Source organism: Vicugna pacos, unplaced genomic scaffold (genome assembly GCF_048564905.1).
Source record: "Vicugna pacos unplaced genomic scaffold, VicPac4 scaffold_20, whole genome shotgun sequence".
In the NCBI taxonomy this organism is placed as follows: domain Eukaryota; kingdom Metazoa; phylum Chordata; class Mammalia; order Artiodactyla; family Camelidae; genus Vicugna; species Vicugna pacos.
In genome coordinates this window covers 98,230,170-98,252,043 of record NW_027328741.1, presented here as the reverse complement: position 1 = coordinate 98,252,043, position 21,874 = coordinate 98,230,170, and the positions used below count along the sequence as shown (strand labels likewise).

At 34.4% G+C, this 21,874-nt stretch overlaps 2 protein-coding genes across 2 annotated transcripts in view; both read right to left on the bottom strand.

Annotated features, from left to right (window-relative positions):
* LOC140693789 (N-acetylated-alpha-linked acidic dipeptidase 2-like) overlaps positions 1 to 13,605 on the bottom strand; it is an 85,909-nt gene extending 72,304 nt beyond the window's left edge. The window contains exons 1-10 of the mRNA XM_072957439.1: positions 13,585 to 13,605; positions 12,997 to 13,117; positions 11,637 to 11,702; positions 10,774 to 10,837; positions 9,349 to 9,416; positions 7,257 to 7,388; positions 5,767 to 5,874; positions 3,770 to 3,880; positions 3,327 to 3,388; positions 1,016 to 1,100 (exon numbers count right to left, since the gene is read on the bottom strand). Of these exons, the coding sequence (XP_072813540.1) occupies positions 7,341 to 7,388; positions 9,349 to 9,416; positions 10,774 to 10,837; positions 11,637 to 11,702; positions 12,997 to 13,113 (363 nt within the window). The 5' untranslated portion in view covers positions 13,114 to 13,117; positions 13,585 to 13,605 and the 3' untranslated portion in view covers positions 1,016 to 1,100; positions 3,327 to 3,388; positions 3,770 to 3,880; positions 5,767 to 5,874; positions 7,257 to 7,340. The remainder of the gene's footprint in view (positions 1 to 1,015; positions 1,101 to 3,326; positions 3,389 to 3,769; positions 3,881 to 5,766; positions 5,875 to 7,256; positions 7,389 to 9,348; positions 9,417 to 10,773; positions 10,838 to 11,636; positions 11,703 to 12,996; positions 13,118 to 13,584) is intronic.
* Positions 1 to 21,874, bottom strand: part of LOC140693727 (uncharacterized) — a 295,946-nt gene that overhangs the window by 224,425 nt on the left and 49,647 nt on the right. The window contains exon 2 of the mRNA XM_072957410.1: positions 15,358 to 15,818. Coding sequence (XP_072813511.1) covers positions 15,358 to 15,818 — 461 coding nt within the window. The remainder of the gene's footprint in view (positions 1 to 15,357; positions 15,819 to 21,874) is intronic.

Here is a 21,874-nt window from a genome sequence, read left to right as displayed (position 1 = left end):
CTTTTATAAGAAAAGGAGAATAAAATAAAAAAAATCTAAAATACTACTTTTTTTTATAGTGTTCTAACAGTTATATCTTTTATTTTTTAACTGAGTTATAGTCCATTTACAATGTTGTGTCAATTTCTGGTGTACAGCACAATTTTTCAGTCCTTTATGAATATACGTATATTTGTTTTCATATTTTTTCACCATGAGCTACTACAAATTCTTGAATATATTTCCCTGTGCTATACAGTATAAGCTTGTTTATCTATTCTATATATACCTGTCAGTATTTACAAATCTTGAACTTCCAGTCTGTCCCTACTCACACCCCTCCCCCCTGTAAAATACTATTAAATCAACATATATTTTTGAAGAATTATGAAAAATGGGAAACTATAAGTTGTTTCTTTAAATTGGAGCAAAAAGAACTACTTTAACTGGAAAAATACTTAAAATCTGGCAAGTTTTATGATTTCATGTTCACCCCTGACAGCTTTTCTTTCCTCCTTTCTCCTTCAATCTTTATTGGACCTTCTAAAGAATTAAATTACAAAAAAGAAAAAAAGAAAGAAAGAAAGAAAATTAAGAAACAGCTCTGCATCTAAAATAACCTCCTAACTGGAAAGATGGTATACTTTGTGAAAAATTTACAGCTGCCAACTTATGATCTATGTCTCTGTCCACACTGCCTTACTTGTTAGGGAGGGTCTTAAAAAAAAAGTAAAGAAAAATAGCAAATTATAATGGCTTTTACATTTTAAATGCTTTTCTATGTGTCTACAATCTGCTCTATCATGAGTTATTAAGATAAACATTATCAGCTATACTCTACTTTCCTATCATGCACATTGTGACTCTAAGAAGCACGCACGCTCTAACTTACCATCTGCTGGTGGTGTACAGGTTAATGCAGTTCTTTTGACAATATATGGTTTTGTAGTCTAGTTGTCTAACTACTACATAATGGAAAAGATGTAGAACTACTGGTACCACTGCCCTCCGTCTCTGTCATTTACCTTAAACATACCTGGAAAAGTAGATTCAAAAACTCATTGGCAAGAACATTTTTCACACTCCAGATCTGATATTCTTCTAGAGTTAAGATGGCCATTCTGAAAGAGAAACAATATTTAAGAATATCTTAAATCTTCATTTTCTTATATTATTTGAATTAAATTTGTTTTATTAAACTTGCAATGGTCATTTGTCTGAAAGAAAACTAATGATTTAATGTAGATGCTGTGTATTCATCCGAAAGTAGGCCAGCAAGAATAAGTTCAAAAGTAACCAAACTCTGAAGTAGTCACTCATAACGTGGGCAATTTATCACCAAAAATCTTCCTCCAGTAAGACCTGGGAAATAACTCACAGTATCTTCTGGTTCAAGGTGAAGTTTACTAACAGAACCCACAAAAGGTTCTGGGTAGAGAAAAAGGACTATTTACTAACTTTGAAAGCATTTTTCCAAACTCTTTGGATTATGCCCTTTGACCCTAGCAATTTTCTAAGATCTTTAAAACATCTGGCAATATTATTAGACTTCTTAAGAGATTTAAAAGAACTAAATATATATAATAAATGAGTATCTATATTAACATTTCCTCAAAATAAAATGTAACATTACTTTCACAAGTTGAGTAAAGCAGTATTTTTTTTTTTTTTGGTGTCAAAGTGTACCAAAAATTACATTTATATACAGTAGACAATATTTCTTGGCAGGCAAAAATATAACCAAATGCTTCTTACTTCATGTTTTGAACAATCACCTTAACAATCCTAGATGAATAATAATGTTCTTAGCGTTTATTACTTAATTATATTTTTATTATCTAATGATTTATTATTTAAAGATATTTAATAATATTTACTATTAATGATATTCATGTATTCATTCAATATATATTACCATTTATTACAAGAAAAGATTTTAAAGCACTGTGATGGTAATTAATGGCTTTCATGATGCAACTTCCATTGAAGTATATTAACACCAATGTAATGGTACAAAATAATGGGTAATATTGTCACCGTCTAGTCACCAGTGAATATGGGTAATAGGTTTGGTTGAAAGGTCCAAAATCTATTCTAAATTTTTACCATTTCATTATTATGGTTACACGGAGATGGAGCAGCTAAATGATCTTTTTTTTTAATGTTCAAAAGTACAGCCATATGAAGAAACTCGGTCTTATATAAAAATAGACAGCAATGATAACCTCCATACTTATCAAACACCCAGAAGAAAGGCGATGGAAATTGTATCTCTACATAAGGTATTTCCTAATAGAAACTTTCCTGTGTTTCTGTTTTCATATATACCAAATATAAATGGCTACCTTAGTTTTGGGCAGAAAAGTAAATGAAGACGGTTATCTGAATTGCCAAACAAAGATCAAGCCCTGAAAAATTCATTTCTATTATTTATTTCTATTGAGTGTCAGTTAATAAGACTATGATGATTTCTTCTGGATTTGTGATTGAAAAAAATGTTACTTATTTTTCTAAGCCTGTGTAAGGCCACTATGGTCTACATCCTACCATTTGCAACTTGGTACATGTCAACATTTGAATAGAAAGGGTCAAATTAACTCATATGTGTCTCACATATATGGATTATCTTCAGTTTCACAGGGATACATAGACATTAAGGCAAACCTATTATAATATCTTTAATAAATGTTTTGAAACTAAAAAAATTCAAGGCTTTATTCTTTGTAAAGTACATGCTTGTTTCTGCTATTATACACTTATTCTGGCTGCTATTAAAGAACTTAGGACAGACCCTCACCAATATTATTGAAAAAAAAATTTAAAAACTATATACACCACCCAGATTGAGATGAAAAATAATTTCCATCATCCCAGATATCCTATGCTCCTTCTCAGTTAACTCACCCATCTCCAAAATCACTACTGTACCACTTATTAACATTAGTTCTGTCTCTGTTCTAGAACTTCATATAAATTAAATTGTACAATGTGTTCTTTTATTGTGGCTTCTTTTGCTCAATATAAGTTTTGTCTTACCATAATGTATTAAACTGGGAGAAGTAAAGATTATAAACTACAGATGGCAAGGGCTGTCTCTACTTAATTTTTACAAAATGCCTAGCTTATAAAATATAATGTTTTTATGTAAATAACACTTAATGGAGTTGTTTAAAGGTCGAATGGGCTTTCCTTAGGGACAACTTGGAGTTATTGTAACCACAGGTCCAAATAAGCATTTAGCAGGGATGATGCAGAAGAGATTCAAGTATGTATATGTAACGTATGTATACCAATTCAGAATATAATGTATTTTTAGAAAAGAATAAATTAGTCTCTGCTAGACTCACCTTTGTGGTGTCATGTGCATTCTATGTGTCTCTACAATGTTGGATAGATCCACAAGTAATTCCTTTAAAACCAGAAACCCAAATCAGTAGTTAGGAAAGAGAAGGTATCATTTTTATTAGACAGTAGCTGAAGTATAAAATATTTTTTCGGTCAAGTTTTGTTTTTTTTTAATTCCAGAAATAGATTGCTTGTTTACCTTAAAAATTTATGACAATTTTCCAGTGGTTTCATTTTTTTTTTACATAATACATTCAGTTTATTAAATTTTCTAAGGTAAATTCTCTTCCCAATTTTGCATCTTTGGCTATGAATATTTTGAGTAGCATAATATAGAACCTAGAAGTAGAAAGAAATCTTTTTCTCAACCTCTTTTAAAAAATTCTTCACTCTATGTTCCTGTTGGAAGTTTACATGCAAGAAGATGTATACAATCAGACTTTACCAGGGTATCATCGGTGCAGTTGTCCTTCCAGACCTCTGTGCAACCACGTGTCTCTCAGTTCAACCCTACAGAGAACTCCATCACCATCAACATCAAATACCTTGAAGCAAACTAAAGAAAAGAAACTCTTATGGAGGAAAGTTACTTTTATATTCTGAAGTATAATACATTTTATTACAACCTGCCCTAGTGAAATTACTTAGTTCCTCAAACAACTACATTCTGGATTAAGTTCTTATTTGGAGGAGATTGTGTCATTAAAGTCCTTTGAACTTGTAGGAATTCCTGTACACTTCACAAGTCTCTCTCCTTATATAATTAGCCAGCTTAGAGAACTCTATCCTTCATCTAAATCTAAAGTTAAATTTCTTGCAAACTGAAAAAGAAGGGCCAAGTTACTATACAATATCTCACAGATTTTGAGAAGGTAATTCAAGCTTTTAAATTAATTTCTAATATTTATAACTGATCACTTCAGAGTTGATTCTTACAATGCTGAAAATATTCCATCTACATTAAGAATCAACAAAAAGCTGGTACAGTCAGCTCCCCGTATCCATTGGTTCTGCATTCACAGGTATAAACAATAGATCAAAAGTATATATGTATATGTATATGTATATATATATATATATATATATATATAAATTTTCCCAGAAATTTCTCAAAAGCAAAACTTGAATTTGCTATGCACTGACAACTATTCACATATCATTTACATTGTATTTACAAATAATTACATTGTATTAGGTACTAAAAGTAATCTAGAGATGATTTAAAGTATACAAGAGGATGTGCATAGATTATATGCAAATACTATGCCATTTTACATAAGGACATGAGCATCCATGGACTTGGTATCTGAGGGGGTCTCAGAACCAATCCTCAGCAGATAATGAGAGATGACTGTATAAAGATTTTGCCTCTCCAATGTAATTAATGTGCACCCAATATTTTTGCCTAAGAACAATTTCAATTCTTCAATGAAGTTTATATACAACAAGCTAAAAATCCAAAATATCAGCACTTTGCTAATTAACATCAATATCAGCAAAATTGCTAGTTAGTCTAGTTGGTTAACTTCCACTAGTCCACTGGCAAAAAAATAAATTTAAAAAAAATTTAAGACAACAATTAACCTCAATTGAGAAACAAAGACTTCAGCCTCTTTAATACCAGAACTTTAATGTGAACAAATAATCTATCACAAAGCCAGGTTAGAGTAATGGTATACTATCAGGGAAGATAAAAGAAATCTAAATTTTTAAGATTAAATAATTATCTACTTCACACACCCATGTAATAATTATGCTATTAAGTTAACGAGTGCATCACAGTACAACATTACTAAAGAATATTGAACTATTAAGTATCATACCCAAAATATGCAGTATTTGTGAAGCTGTATTTTAGAAAGATGCAGAGATAATGACCCTAGTGAATATGTAAGAATTAGGTTCCAATTAAATGTAAACTGCTGCATTTTCCTAAACAAATATGGTTAAGATTTAGGAATGTAATATGCTTATAAATTATGCCATAATATTTTAGATAGGTTTAAAAGATAAATTTAGTATTTAATAAAATTGTTTTATCATAAATTTAATTTTGCTAATAAAATATCAATATACACAGTGATAGAAAATAAGTTGAAATTCAAGTTAAGCAAGACAAATTTTCTATATAGACTACCAGAAAATATTTTCTATATGCTTAACATTTTCAAACACATCATGACTGATGTAGTTCATTTATCATGAATTGTACATTTATCTGGAAAATCAACCATTATTAATAACAAAGATCTTAAATTACTCCACAGTAAAAAAGAATAGATGATTGAACCTTTACACTGACGTCAGTAAAACCTTAGCAAGAGATTGCTATTTGCAAAAGGGATGAAAATTCAAGCCTTAATCAGATGATTTTTTACATGAATGGATGCTAATTTTTTTCTCTGTATAGCTTCCAAATTTTGTGATGTTTAACACACTTACATTTCTGTCTTTCAGCCAGAGGTCCTCTGCAACAAGCTGATAGCCCACAGGATATCTCCTTAAAATCTATGTGGCTGTCATGATTTTCACCAAAAGCATTAAATAAACCTGTAAAATAGGAACACAGACAGAATAAATCACAGCCAACAAACTTTCTGTTAATAATGACATGCCTATGAAAGGAGGCATGACTCGCATAAACTGATTTAGTTTTTAAAAGTTATCAGTAGTTTCCACTGTCTTAGGAAGTTTTTCCCCCACCCCCTGGCATAATTATAACCAACATTTAACTTCCTAGAAGAAAATACTATCATTTAGTGTTTGGTTTTGTCTGCATACCTGTCTCTATCTTATATTAATTCCAAAAGTCAAAAGTGATTGTAGAATGTAAAAAATAAAAATGTATTTTAAAAATTTAACTGGAAAAATGTCAGAGACCACAATTATCCTAATTTGGAAAGACTAAGAAGAAAAAGGAAAAAAGAAGAAGAAAAGTTGAACTCTATCAAAGATATACTGTGTTGTTATTAATGAGATTCATACAGCTCCTTCATGAAGCAAAGAAAACTAACACACTATATTATAAGAGACAGAAATTCTGTACTGCAGTCTTCATTGTACCACTTAATCTGTATAACTAAATATATTAAATTTCAGAAATAAAGGGCAATTTATAATCTAATCCTGTGGTTTTTAAACTTTTCCTAAAAAATAAATGGAATCATTTTATTTTCAAATGAAATGATTTCTCAATCTCTAATTATAAAAAGGTAAAAACATAACTGCACTGCTGAAGTGGAAACCCTGTCTGTTCTAGCTCCCCTAACAAATAAATATTTCTAAAACACACTAGAAACCTGAAGAATACAGACTGTCTATTTCAAGAATCTAATTCTGTGCCCTCAAAGAGCAGAAAATTGAAGCTAAGAAGTAGTTAAATGACTTGCTAAAAGTAAGAAATTTTTTTTAAAAAGGTCTGAATCAGAAGAAGAACCCAAGCTTTCAGATTTCAAATACAGTTTTTGTGATTATCACCCACAACTGCTCCTTGTAAACCTCATTTAAAATATATATATATATATATATATATGTATATATATATATATAGTAGTGAAAAGTTTAGAGCTAAGTGGGGACCTTAGAGATGGTCTAGTGGTTTCTTAATTTTTTAAGGGTGGGGGAAGTATACAGCAGTGGAACCTTCTTCTATATAAAAGAAATACAATAGACACTCCTCAGCTGAGGAAGAGGTGGGGTCATGTGTGGAAGCTAGAGCTTTGCCTATTCAGTGTCCACCACCCTGACCCTGCACCAGATGCTGAGGCACCACACTGGAGCACACTTTCATAATGATTGTCTTGGTCAAACTGATTTTATATATGAGAATATTCAAGTGCAGAAAGGTAAACCGACTTACACAAGGCTCCAAAGGTGGAACAAGGCTCAGGTGTTTAGCAAAGAACATTTGTAGAAAATAGAAGGATTCCCACCTTCACTCAGAGATGGACGAATTGGTGGTGAAGCCAATGGGCCAAATGTCTCTAAATCAAATCATCCAGTTCAGGATTGAGCCCTCAGCAACCAATAGCATTTCTCCAGATGAATGATGTCTGATTCTTCCACTGACAATCAAATCAAACAAGATTATAAAATCTCACTCTTCTCTTCTGGACAATTAATTAGTTCATCCTGATAATGTAACTTCTAAATACACATTTTAATTTCCCAGTTAAACTGTTAAAAAACTACCTAAAACAAAAACTCTGAAAGTCAAATATATTGTATCTAAAGTGGCATGAAAATTAAATTCAAATTAATGTAAAAGAGGCTTTAGAATGGGAAAAAATTTGCAATTTCCCATTAAGCAGGCTGTTTAATTCCAACATGTAAAATAATAAACTAAGATACTTATTTTTTGCTTCCCACACTTTTATCTGTATACCCTTTGGTGATTTTAATCTCTATCTTGGATTTGAAAATTCTTGATCATAGTCTCTCCTGGCTACACAGGTAACACACTAATAGCAGAAACTATGTTTGATTTATCCTGTCACTATGGTAACCACTTACACATTTAATACTTATTAAATAAATGTACAAAGGGGATAGACCTAAGCTTCTCCTTCTTGGCCCTAAAATTCTTACTACCCCTCCTATAAAGGCAGGAGCCTCCTCTGTAGGACAGAGAGTAAATGTATCTCATGAGAAGGATTCCCCAACAAGGGCTGTCTTTTCAGCGTGCTTTTAGATGTTTTTATGGGACATTTCAATAAAAGGATCAAGGACCTAAGCTTCCCAGTATGGTGGGCGTTGTGATGGGCATGGGAGGATGCTCACTTGGGAGGATGAGATGTTAAAGACACTAACAGTGAAAAGGACAGGGCAAGATGAAGGGCGATTGGGAAACAGGACCACAGAGATGTGACATTTACTTCCCACTGTCATCTAAGTGATACCTACTTGAAAGAAACATTTCTACAGTTAAATTCTATAATGGGGGTTATTTAAATGAAGCACACATATACTCAATGAGTAGATCACATAATTTTTAGAGATTCAGAGTGCAGTAGCATTTTCAGAGTACTTTTTACATCAATAACTAGTATTTATAAATTCCTGTGTACTAAATAAGTATGTGGAATTATTTCCATTTTGCTTTTAGACTTACTACAGCTTAACGTATTCACTGCACTGATACAGAGTAATTTTTCTAATGAATAAAAATGATAATGTACAACCTTGTTAAAGATTCTTTAATTTCACCATCACCAGATTTATGAACATTTAGGCCTATGTGTCAGGCCCCGTTTCTTACCAGCTTTTTCACCAACACCTTACATTGAGGTTATATTGCATTACCCAGAGGTCAGGAAATGTTCTTTCACACATCCACATCTTTATTAGGTCCTGTGTCCTCTGAGGAGAAACATTCTCCCCACTTTCACATCCTTCCATTTTACAGCCTAACCACTAATCCTTCTCTAAACACCTTCTAATGCTTTCCAACCTCACCAGCTACCCTAGGATTTTAACTTCTCTCTTCTGCAACTGTCCTCCACTGTATATAGTATCCAATATTCAAGTGAAGTATGAGTCCTCATTTACAGGTCTGTGGCCTCTCTAGATTACAAAGTATTTGGATTCAGTAACCTTGTCCTTTTATCACTTTTGCTGCTAGAGTTCCTTTCATAGGACCTGATACATAGTAACCACACAATAAATACTTCCTGAATGAATAAATGAATGAATGAATGAATAGCCAAGGCAATCTTCACAGCCAAGGCTTCCCCAACCCAGCTCAGTATTCTTTCTGTTATATCAAAGAGACTCTGCCCCATGAAACAATAGACCCTGCACATTTTAACAAATGTATACAATTATTAGGAACTATTATTAGAACAGAGACTAGCACTACTGTTCTCATAGTTATGTCACATAAGTAGTGTATTAAAGCTCGTTCTGATTTCTTGTTTATACAAATCAGCTATGTCTGTCACCAGTTTAAATGTTAGTAATTTAGAAAACAAAAGTTATTGATTTATCTACTCATCAGAAATCATTACAACAGATCTATTTACATACCTCTTCTGTCAGTTTATATACCAACTGGAAAAGAAGGGGTGTACAGTCAACTCTGAGAGTATAATTGCCTGCAAAATAAATAAGAGAGAATTTTAATACCTCCAAATGGACTACAAACCTGTATTTAATTCTAACTTTATTTTCTAATTATAAACAATATATAACAGATTTCAAATTCAAGGCATCATTCCTGGAGAATTAAAAATAGGGTGGACCTTACAGATTATCATATTAAGTGAAGTATGTCAGACAGAGAAAGGCAAATATCACATTCTATCACTTATATGTGGAATGTAAACAAACAAAAAAATGATACAAATGAACTTATTTACAAACCAGAAATAGACTCATGACATAGAAAAGAAACTATGGTTACCCAAGGGGAAAGGGGGAAGGGAAGAGATATGTTAGGAGTTCAGGATTAACAGATATACACTATTATATATGAAACAGATAACCAACAAGGACCTACTGTATAGCACAGGGAATTATATTCAGTATCTTATAATAACCTATAATGGAAAAGAATCTAAAAACATGTATATGTATATGTATATGTATATGTATATGTATATGTATATGTATATGTATATAACTGAGTAACTTTGCTGTACACCTGAAACTAATATTACAAATCAGATGTACTTCAGTAAAAAGAAATAAATAAAATTTTAGAATAGACAGATAGGTAGGGAGATAAATAGACAGGCAGACAGTCTGGCTAAAACTAAAACACAAGGTGGAAATAACTCTTCAGGAGCCAGAGAGGCTGCAGCACACACTCAGGATAGGAGACTGCAGAGGCGGACTCTGCTGCTAAGGCTGCAGCTCCTGCAGTAAAAGTAAGGGTCATTGCTCATTACGGCAGCAGTACCTAGGGGTCTTTGCCAAAGGAAGTGGTAAGGCCATAATATTCATGTTTTTATTCATTTATTCAATTCAATATGAAGGCTTTAGACTAGAGCATGTCAGTAACTAACATGTGTCCTGTGACACTTACCTAGAAATAACCATAATACGATGAAAGCCTACAGATGCACATGCCACATGTCAGGGTCAAAAGGAAGTTTGTAGTGGGTGCTTATTTCAGAGTTGTTCCAATACATACAGGAACTATTTCTGTATGAAATATTTTAGCCCAACTTTTAAAAATAGCTCCACAGGAAGAATGTCAAAAGTACTAAAGTTTTAAGTAGTAATCCAAGATAGGCAAATGGTAAATATACTAAAGAAATTAGGATCAATAGCTTAGTTATGAATCATATTGATTCATTTGAATCATAATAATGTTCTCTCTGGTAAAATGGAGAAATGGAGGTATTATTGAGGCATCTCATAGAAAGAGGATAATCCTAGTTTATGAGTTGGAATTGATAGACTTAAATACTGGTATACTATTTAATGACAATCTGAAATAAAATTTACCTTCTGTGTATGAGTCTGCATTGATATATGCAACCTCTCTCTCCTGGAGTGTTTTCACATTCTCCTGTAGTTGAAGCAAAGCATTCACTTAACTCACAGCGTTTACAATTTTGGAAATACAAGCAAAACAAATTAATTCAGTAAAAGAGTGGTTTGCAGATACCATTATAAATCAAACACCTATGCTTTTGACCATAATTTTAAGAAAATGCTATTAACTGGTTGATAATATTAATGCAATTAAAACAAGAAAGAAAAATATTAGTGATGCTGTAGCCGCTGTTCATAGCAACAGCAGGGAGACCCAGAGGAATACTGCCCCTGATCCCCTGCACCATAATATGAAGGGGGAAGGCTCGGAGATGCTCAGCCTCACCCTGGATCTACTGGAAGAGGACTGCTCAAAGTAAGGGCTGGAAATCTGTACTTTTAAAAGGTGTCTCTGGAAATCCTTACAGACATTAAAGTATGAGATCCCTTGATGTTGGGGATCCAAGTAACTTTACCATATTAAAAGTGAGGAAGTTGGAAATTTGATTTATCAAGAATTTTTTGAAAGAGAAGATATTGATGAAAAAGAAAAATATAGGAGGGGAGGATAGAGAAAAAAACTAGAGGGAGAGAAGAGTGGCTATTAGGACAAAGACAAGACATTTCTCACACATACATGCACACACGCACACACATTCTAGAAAAATACAGCAGAAGAAGACTAATGCCATCACACAACATGGGAATATGCAGAGAGAACTCTTTTCTTCTCTCTGTTTCTCTCTCTCTCTCTAGCTTGCTACCTTATAAAAGCAGTTACAGTAAAAACATTTAAAGCTGTGAGTGGTCATCCCACAAATGAGAATTCTCACCTCTGCGCTTGACCACATGGGATAGATGACAGCTGATTCTGCGGCAGAGTATCCATTATGACAGAGCTACAGTAGAATTAAAAAAGATTCCTTAATTATATGTAAAGGTAAATGTGCTGCTGAATATGATCAAGAAGCTAGTAGAAAATGGGAAACAATATTCAAATTGTCTTTTAACTCACATGAATTTAAATTAATGCAAGGCATATTATCTTGTATCTTGGATTTATTTTATCTGTATTTTAAGCTGCTTAAATTATAAAAAGACACATGTATTTCTATATACATGTGTTCACAAGAAATTACATATTTCTAAAAGTAAATGACCTTAATGAATAAGCTCTGATTCATCTAAATAAGTGTATTATGAAATGCATGTTCATAACAACAACATAATAATAAGACTTTGCCATATAAATGGAATCAAATGTGATACAAGTAAATGTGATTTTATTCCCATACTTATTTGATTCATATTATTATTTTAAAGTATGCAGAAATGAGTCAGAAGGAAAGCATTTTAAAAACCATTCACAATAATAAGAAAGATATGACATTCTTTAAATCAATTCTATAAAATTTGGACTCATAAATGAACAAAACAGAGGATAGTCACAGGAAAGTGCTTTTTGGTGCGCCTGCCTTTAAAAAAATACACAAGCCTACCTTGAACATGTAAGAACTCAGAGTTACTGGACAGAGAGCATAAGGGAAGAAGATGAAAGAAGGGGGTCTATGAGAGACACTTTAAAATAAAGCATTAAGAGCCAGTGACAAATGAAAATTAATCATAATTGAATTAAAAATAAATCCTTGAAATTTTAGAGTAATTCAATTTACAAAATCATTGTATTACACTCCCCAACCAGGCACTTTTGTAAATGGTAAAATATACCTATGGTTACAATTTAGTGTTGAATCCATAAAGGAGAGACTATAATCAGAGTATAGTCATCTAAGAAGAGCATGTTGTTTTCCTGGATAGAAGAAATCCAAGGAAACTGTAAAAACTTGAAAATTAATGCCAAGGATCTAAATCAGATTTTCAATAGGCTAATTCACTTGTCAGAAGTAGTTTCCTAGGTTTGACTATTTTCTGAGCTTACAGATTTTACTTACTTATCACAAAACCAATATAAATAGAAACTAAAATATTTTAAAAATAATGAAAAAATTGGTTTGTGCTTAGTAATTAAGAGGTTGTTCTGTTTTGCCAAACTGATGTAAAAGCAAAAACAAACTCTATTTCTTAAATTTTCTTGTTTTTATCCAATTTAAAACAGTATCAGGTAATGGAACACATCTGTGATTACCCTGAGATACATGTTGACCAAGAAGATATGTTTACTGTCTTAGTTACCTCAGCCCATTTGTGGAACCCAGAAGTCCAAATTTTTCTGCATCCCAGCTGGCAAAAATGGCAGTTCTTCTCAGTCTTCAGCTTGAAATCATTGTTAACATACATGGTTAGGTACATCTGCCTAAAAACAAAGGAAAATTCACTGAAGTCACTTTCTGTCATCACTTGCCATGGAAACATTATTTACCTCTACTAATCAGTTTTCCAAAATTCTGGACAACTTCTTATAAATCAGCAGTTCCACTGGTTAGGTCAATACCTCCAAATACCCAGAAGTCCTGATGATCTCCCAGAATAACACATCTGTCTGGAAAGGAAGGCATTCAAAAGAATGACAACTTAGAATGTATTATAAAAAGCAGTAATTTATGTTTTTAAATTAAACTTCCTCCTGCTTGAGTTTCCTCCATAGAAAACCATCAAGGTACTGTCTCCTTTTAGAATTTACCTTTTTTTCCCCACATTTAATTATATCACATCAACCAGGAAAAAAATATTAAGAGTTGATTAAGATTTACCTTCTCTTACTCCTGTAATCTTTGTAAAAACAAAATGTTTTAAGACATTTTAAAAAATTCACCAACTCACCAAGTTTCACAGATCCTCAGGTAGTTCTGATTACATCATAAATGCTTGTGACTTTCTTGAAGTTATGAACATGCATTTTAACCTTCCTAGAATTTCACAAAGGGAACAAATTACTTCACATAGAGCATTATGTCTAACAGGTTCCTTCCAATGTTTTATTATAAGTCTCAGAAGTACAGAAAACTGTTTAATAAGATGATAAATTCCCATATGCCCACCACCTAAATTCAATCATTGTTAATACTGTTGAACTATTTGCAAGCGAGTTGTGCAAATCATGACAGTTGTCTCCTATGTATTTAAGAATGCACCTTACGGTGAAATCAAATAAAAAAATCAGTATTTTATATTTTTCCTCCCTCATAGCTCTATTGTTGGTATTTATTTAAACTCCAAAATTATTACTCAACATGAAAAAGAATCTTGTTCTTAGCAATTTTTTTTTAAAAAAAAATGTGTATTTGTCCATTTAGAGCTCAAATCAATTAAGGGATATAAGCCCCAGGTGCTTTTTTTGGTATTTTGACCAGGGAAGATTTCTGTTTCTGACTTTTCTCTTAAACTGTTACTGAAGCTACATGCTCTGTTTTCCTTCTGTCTGTATGTATCTGTTTATAAATCACATTTTTCATTGTGTACCTCTAGAGGGTATTAATACATGAGATAATAAAGTCTCCTATGTTAAAGGAACTCTGTTCTAATTGAGTTAAATAAACACTTTTTAAAAATTCTTATAAAATAAAACTGAACTTCTAATACCTTAAGAGTTCTGAAATTTTAAAACAAGCTTCTTACAGAACTTATAAAATACTTGCAGAATCCAAATTCAAATTGCTAAGGCAAATCATTAATCAACAAGGCTCATTCAACCATTTTAGTTTAATAAAAAACAGCTATCTCCTCTCTGATTCATCAGTGTGAAGTTTCCCTTTCCCTCTACATTTCAAGCCAGTCAAACTAAAGTTCTGATCATGCCATGCTCTTTCCCAGCCCTGCACAAGCTGTCCTCTGCAGCTGGCGTTTACTGCCTGTCTTGATTCCGTGGAAAACTTACTGTTTGTGTAAAATTAAGCTCAATGAGCACATGTTCTGTGGTCATGCCTCCTTAATACCAGAACTGTCTGGGGTTAGTAACAGTAACGACTATGATGGTAAGCGCACTGGGCCATGTAGCAGTTACGCGTTCACCACTGTGACCACTTAACCCTCCCCCACAGAAGTGACCGGTGAACTTCGCTCCTTTCCCCCTTCTCTCCTACTCCTTCCCTTAAGTTAACCTAATATTTTGCATGTACAGTGTTTTGACAGTTATCTGAAACACTGTTTTAAACCGTCAGTTGAAAAGGGAAGACAAAATGTTACACCTGGCCCAGAGGAGGAGAGGGGTGGGGAGTGGCTCAGAGGAAGCCGAACAGGACGCGCGGCCTCGGATCACAACACAGCCCCTTTCCTTCCCAAGTTTCACAGCCGGGAAAGCAGAGGCGTGGGGCCCGGACCGCTTCGGGGCCTTCGTGGGAGGCCGAGGGAGGGACGGAGACACGCGCAGGGCTGGGGAGGGGCCCGCAGGGACTCACCGTCTGTGCAGCGGCTCCTGACCCACAGCTGGGCGGGCGGCGGTGGCAGTTGAGGCGGCGGTGCCGGCTGAAGGGGCTGAGGCGGCAGCAGTGGAGGTACCGGGTGAGGGGGCCGAGGCGGCGGCGGCTGCAGTGCCGGCTGAGGGGGCTGAGGCGGCATCGGCGGCGGTCCCGGCTGAAGCGGCGGCGGCTGCGGTGCCAGCTGAGGGGGCTGGGCGGGCGGCGGTGCCGGTAGAGGCTGCGGTGCCGGCTGAAGGGGCTGAGGCGGCATCGGCGGCGTTACCGGCTGAGGCGGCTGTTCCGGCTGAGGGGGCCGAGGCGGCGGCGGCTGCGATGCCGGCTGAAGGGGCTGAGACGGCGTCGGCTGCCGTGCCTGCTGAGGCGGCATCGGCGCCGGTACCGGCTGAAGCGGTGGCGGCTGCGGTGCCGGGTGAGGGGGCTGGGTGTTCGGCGGCTGCGGTGCCGGCTGAGGGGTCCGAGGCGGCGGCGGCTGCGGTGCCGGCTGAGGGGGCTGGGCGGGCGGCGGTGCCGGCTGAGGGGGCTGAGGCGGCATCGGCGGCGGTATCGGCTGAAGGGATGAAGCGGCGGCGGCTGCGATGCCGGCTTAGGGGGCTGAGGCGGCGGCGGCGGCTGCTGGAAGGACTTGAGGGACTCGAAGTCCTTCACCATCTTTTCCAGGGTCGCCATGGCGGCCTCCCGCCACGCGGGGACAGCCCCCGGGGTCGCCGATCCGACCGGCGTCTCTGGTCAGCAGCGGTGGCAGTGAACGGGGCTCGGGGACGCCAGCAGTTGCGGACCCCAAGCGCGCGGCCATCTTGGAATCGTCCCGACAGTCCCCGCGGCCCTGCGTCCTGCCACGCTCCGCCGGTGGGGCGGGGCCGGGCCGCGGGATTGACAGCCAGAGGCAGCGGCCTCCGCCAATGGCTGCCTCGCTCGCCCCTTGGACTCAAAGAGCCGCCACGGCTGCTGGAGTTACTGCCGTTCTTCCCGGCGATGGACGGGGGGTACTACACGGGGATCGGGAGGGCGGTTCGGGGGCGGGGTTGCAAGGCACGGACAGGAGGGTGGGGAGGGCGGGTGACTTGTGATTGAGGGTCTCTCTTGGCGAGGGGCGTCCCCGGATGACGCATAGCATGTGGCAGGGAGGCCGGGCAGTGGGCTGGGAGCCCGAGACCCCTGCGGGGCGCTTGCCCACCCCGCGGCGCGGGCGGAGGGCCGGCTCGCCGGACAGCCTGCTATAATATGTTGACTGTTACATATTTGGCCTTACCCTTGTTAGTAGCCTCAAATCACTCCTTGTTCACCTTCAGGATCATTATCATAGATATACTTCTGACAATCCTCGTACTTAACTATGTTCCCTCATGCTACAGGGGCATGCACATGCTATTCTCACTCTTAGAAATAATCTTTTACAGATCAATCCCCTACTCCCCTCAAGGGATTTGCCTATCTAATTCCAATCACTCTCATTGCTCAGCTAATTTGTGAATTCATAAAGCCCATTACATTAACATAATTCCTTAACACCATGTAATTCTCCTTTATCACAATTATTAAAGTATACTTTATAATAACATAAAAACTCTTCCATGCATGAAGGTTGATATTCAACAATTAAGTTCACTGTATGAAGTTGTAAGTACATATACTCTATATTATGAAAAATGTTAAGGAATTACATACTATAGTTAAATTCATTCATATTTTTTCATAGAAATATGGAAATATTTATTCCAAGTTGGATCATCACTATATGTGTGTGTGTATATATGTATATATCTTTCATCCTTCATTCACATTATAAGTTCTGATAAAATATTGCCAACAATTAACTTTTATACCAAGGAAGGAAAGAGGAAGGAAGGAAAGAAGGAAATGGAGGGGTTTTAGAACTCTTGAGATTGATACATATTAGATAAAAACTCATATCTGTACATTTTTATATGATAATTATTTTCCTGAAATTATATAAAAACGCATAAAGAAAACTGAAAGCTAAATATAAAATTATTTACAACCCAAATTTGAGGTTAATTTATATCTTCAATTGATATGCATTTTTTTAAATTTAATATTACACTGTTCCATTGCTATAATCAAATTCATAAACAGAAAACTATATATGATATATAATCCTCTCACCATTTATAACATCTCTGAAAGCATTTTTGAAGTAGAATATTTTATATTTAAAGTTTTTATCATTAGAAAGGCTTTGAACATTTTAACACTATTAGATTTAATTTACTTCATCGTATTATTTTTTCCAATACATGTGAAATAATATCTTATATGGTTTTGATTCATTCTTTAAGTAGTTTGTTAATATTGTGTAATAAGTGAATTCATGGAATATTGTTATAGAGTTAGACATTTTTATTTGAAGATGTCATCTTTTGTAGTATAATAATGCCATTATTGTAGGAATGTGAAGGAGTTAGACATTGCTTTTAGTAAAATCATCACTCTAACGGGCATATTGGCAATAGCAGCATGCGGTTAAGATCATGTCAATTTTTTGTAAATCTTTAACAAATTCTGAAATCACTCTGGTTGCTTGCAAATTTATAAAACACAATTACTTAATGGAAGAACAAGGCTGTAGTCAGTGCATGACAAAGGAATGCTGCTTAATAAATAAGTGAGAAGAATTAAGTTTAATTCAAGGAAAGCAGCATTCTTAAAATATTTTGAATTGATTCGAGAAACAGATTTTATGATTATTTAGCAGAGCTTATATAGACATTTATGTGTGTGTATGTATCCTTCATCTCTGTATCAATTCAAATAAGATTTTGCCAAAAAAATAAATTTTAGAGCCAAAAAACCCAATCAAAAAGAAAGAAAAGAAGAGGGAAGGAAAGCAGGAAGGCAACCTAACATCAAAAAATTACATCATTATTTAGAGTAAAGATCTATATCAACTAAACATTTGTATTGTGACCTCCACATTCCACTAAAACTTATGCCATTTACCTACAAATATAAGCTTTTATTTGCTTCTACAATAAATAATACATAAATTTAATGAAACTGCAGCTCAAAAGACGGAAATAGCATTAGAAATTCAGTCATCCAGTGCAGTAGCTAAAGCATGGGTATGACCTGACTCTAAGCAATCAGAGAACAACCAAGAAAATGTGCCAAACTTTTGGATATCCAGATTTGTTCCCAGGGCAGGGAAATAGGCCTATCAAGATAAGTAAAAGAATATACCATGTTTAAAGCTTAATTATAATGCAAAATAGATATATATCTATATCTATTTCAAAATGTTAAATTTAAAAGTGGACCAGAAAAAAAACAAAAAACAAAATTACTTCTATAGAGAAAACAAAGAATTGCCTTGTCTTCTTCTATTAAAGACTGACTAGCCACCAAATATTATGGAAATAGCTATAAAGCTTTAAGAAAAAATATTATAATTCTATAATTGTGTTACCACTAATGTTGTTATGTTTGTAGTTAAGCCAAAGTAATACCAAGACATTCAAAGAATCAGAAGGAATGGTAACTATATATTTATCCTAAAAAATAAATATAAATACTAAGTAAAGGATACATTTTTTAAAATTTAAGAAGTACGATATGATTATATAAATGCTATGTTAAAGGGTATTGAATCTACAGGTAGACAAAATAAGGATCACGTCTATTTTGAAAATATTTCAAAATAAATGCCAATAAATAAAAGTAATTCTTAAAATGATACTTCCGTCTAACTTGTTTGATTTTGTAAATGCATGTTACTTTATATCAATTTGCATTATTGATTATTATATGGTTAATAACACAGATACAATTAAAAGAAAATTATAAAGAAGTTGAGATAGCAAAAATAACTTTCTTTTCTAATATTTACAAATAAAAGATTTAACAGTGAATTTTTATCAATCATAAGTCTTTATATTTTAAGTATAATATAAAATTATAATGGAGAAAAAAGTAAGCAAAAAATGATTCAAATAAAAATGTTAAGGGGAATAATCGTTTATAACATTTGCCAGCTACCTCTGCTTGGTACTATAACCAATCACAAGCCACTGTAGCCGCTGACCTCCATCACTCCCTAAAAGTTCACAGTGGAGATCAGGAATGGAGCACTTTGTGCTGTGGGGAAACTGACAAAATAGAGCTTCAGATAGATGTTTTCAGGAGAAGATTTTATAAGCCCCAATTCTTGCATCTCCTTATATCTAGAAGAGCACAAAATTCATTAATGGTGACGTCTGCTCCTCATAACTGGCAAAAGAACTCAATGTGTGTTTGATTGCACGTAATCCCCTTCACTAAAATTACATATATAATATTGAATTTCCCCCTGCCTCTTCAGAAAAGGTCCTCAGAGCCATCTGAGGTGCTGTCTCCTAGATTATAGTCCTCATTTTGCCCCAAATAAAACTTAATCCACAACTCTCATGTTATACAATTTTATTTTAGTAAACAGCATGTATATTAAAATAGTTCAAAACATTGATGTAACAATTGGTGAAAAGATACCTCTGCCTATATAATTTCAAATTGAAATAAAAAAAAAATTGGGCCACCATGATAATGAATCTGTGTAAGGAGAGACATTTTCAGCATGATGAAAGGAAGATAAATCACTCTAAGCTTAAAACTATGCATCTGGACAAATTAGCAGTTGTGAGAGTAATAACCAAATATACTTCTAGAAATAAAAAGGATGAAAAAAAATTTACACCCAGACATCTTCACAGAGAGAATTTCTGGAGGATGTACTTCAGCCCAGTCTGCTTGATGATCCATGAACTGGTCCAACACAGACGGGAAGGAGACCATAGAAAGAAGCAGAGCCCTGCAGCTTAGTGGGCAGCAGGTTTTATCAGCAAGATAACTTAATTATGAGACTTGTCTTGAGCAGCCACAAGAGTCTCCCTGCAACCCCACCAGAATCTTAAAAGTTTATATAGAAGCCTTAAAATACTGTCCGATGGTCTCGGCAACAAGCACATTACTGTCGCAAGGCTGAGTACTTGGTGGGACTTCTGCAGGGAAGGCAAGCGAAACACATTCCAGTAGTCATGTCCTCTTGATGATCCCTTCAAGACTGATCCCTATCAGGTATAAGTAGTGGGGAAAAAGAAGAAAAGGAAAACAGAGTTAATGACTTCTTGGATATGTAAAACATTTTAAAATTTCTGTGCAAAATTTATAATTAAAATAATGAGTATATTTTTAATGATAGCATTCTGGAAGTCTCTATATCAAAGATTAAATTTAGTTAATTATGGGCTTGTGAGTAATAATTTTTCTGTTTCTATATTTCATAATCTATATTATTCACTAAAGATTTTTAATAATTTAATTACAAAGTTAAAATCATTTCAAATGTATAAATAAAGAGATATTAGAATGGTTATTTTAATAGAAAAATTACAGTGTGAAGCATTAAAAACAATGTAACAACATCAGTAAAGCTGAGTAATTATATTTCTTATGGTTTTCACAAATAAAATGTTACTTTGTTATTAATAATTATATTTACAGTCTTTGAAAACAATCAGGGATTCTCAATATAGAATGTCTAATGTTCATAAAGCAAAATTGTGTGCATAATTTGATTCTAGGACAAAAATATACATATATATAATATACACACACATAATACCCAGGAATTACATACAAAAAAGAATGTTTAATTCTTTATTTGTTACATTACAGTAAGATTTGATTATATTTTTTATTTGCATTTCTAAATTATGAAACATTTGATACATACAGGTTATGATTATAAAATATTTATCCATTACTCTACCACCCAAACTGAGAAATAAAACATGACATTTCCAATATATTTACCCTTGCTCATTTATGTTGCTTAAAACTAAAACTGATATAACTACATTTTATAGTAATAGGTATTTCTTTCTGGTGTTTCTTTTTCTATATTTTTATTTTCAATAATTTTTGCAGCATGTTTAAGTGTTCCTCTTGCAAATATCCTAGAGATTCCCCCCAAATATCTGAGAATTTATGCATTTTAATGTCTTTTAATAGGGAAATTGACTTAATTTAGGCTTATCCATATGTATTATTGACTAATTTATTTATGACTTTATTTTGTTTTCCACATATAACTTTGTTCATTAATTTTCTTTTTTTTTGAGTGACTTTCTTTTGTTTTTCCTTCAGATGCGTTTTTCAGGCATTAAACACCTCATTCATTATACCACTGAAGATAATTTCATTTATTTCATACTTGTATAATATTTTGGCCTTTTCTAGATTTTAAAATTCAGGATGACTTTTCTACAAAACATACATTTCAAGAAGCTGTCTTCTAATCCAGTTTTGCCAATATTATATAAAAAACAACCTGTTTATTGTTATTTTCTGATAGTTATTATTCTATCCTACACAAGGATAGTTAAATTTTTTCTAATTATATATTTTTATATATATTTTCTACTTTATATCAAGAAAGTAGTCATGTTAACTGTTTTTTATATTATAAGTTCATTATGGTATTTTGCTCCATCTTTGGAAATTAGTTTCTGCTATTTAAAGGATTATCTAGTCCATATTTTGACTTTGTTCACTTTACTTTTTGATATACCATCAAAGGCATGATCAATGAAAGGAATAATTTCTAAGCTGAACTTTAAAAAAAATTACAATTTGTTTTCTTTGCAAAAGACATTGTCAAAAGAATGATAAGACGCCACAGATTGGGAGGATGCATATTCAAA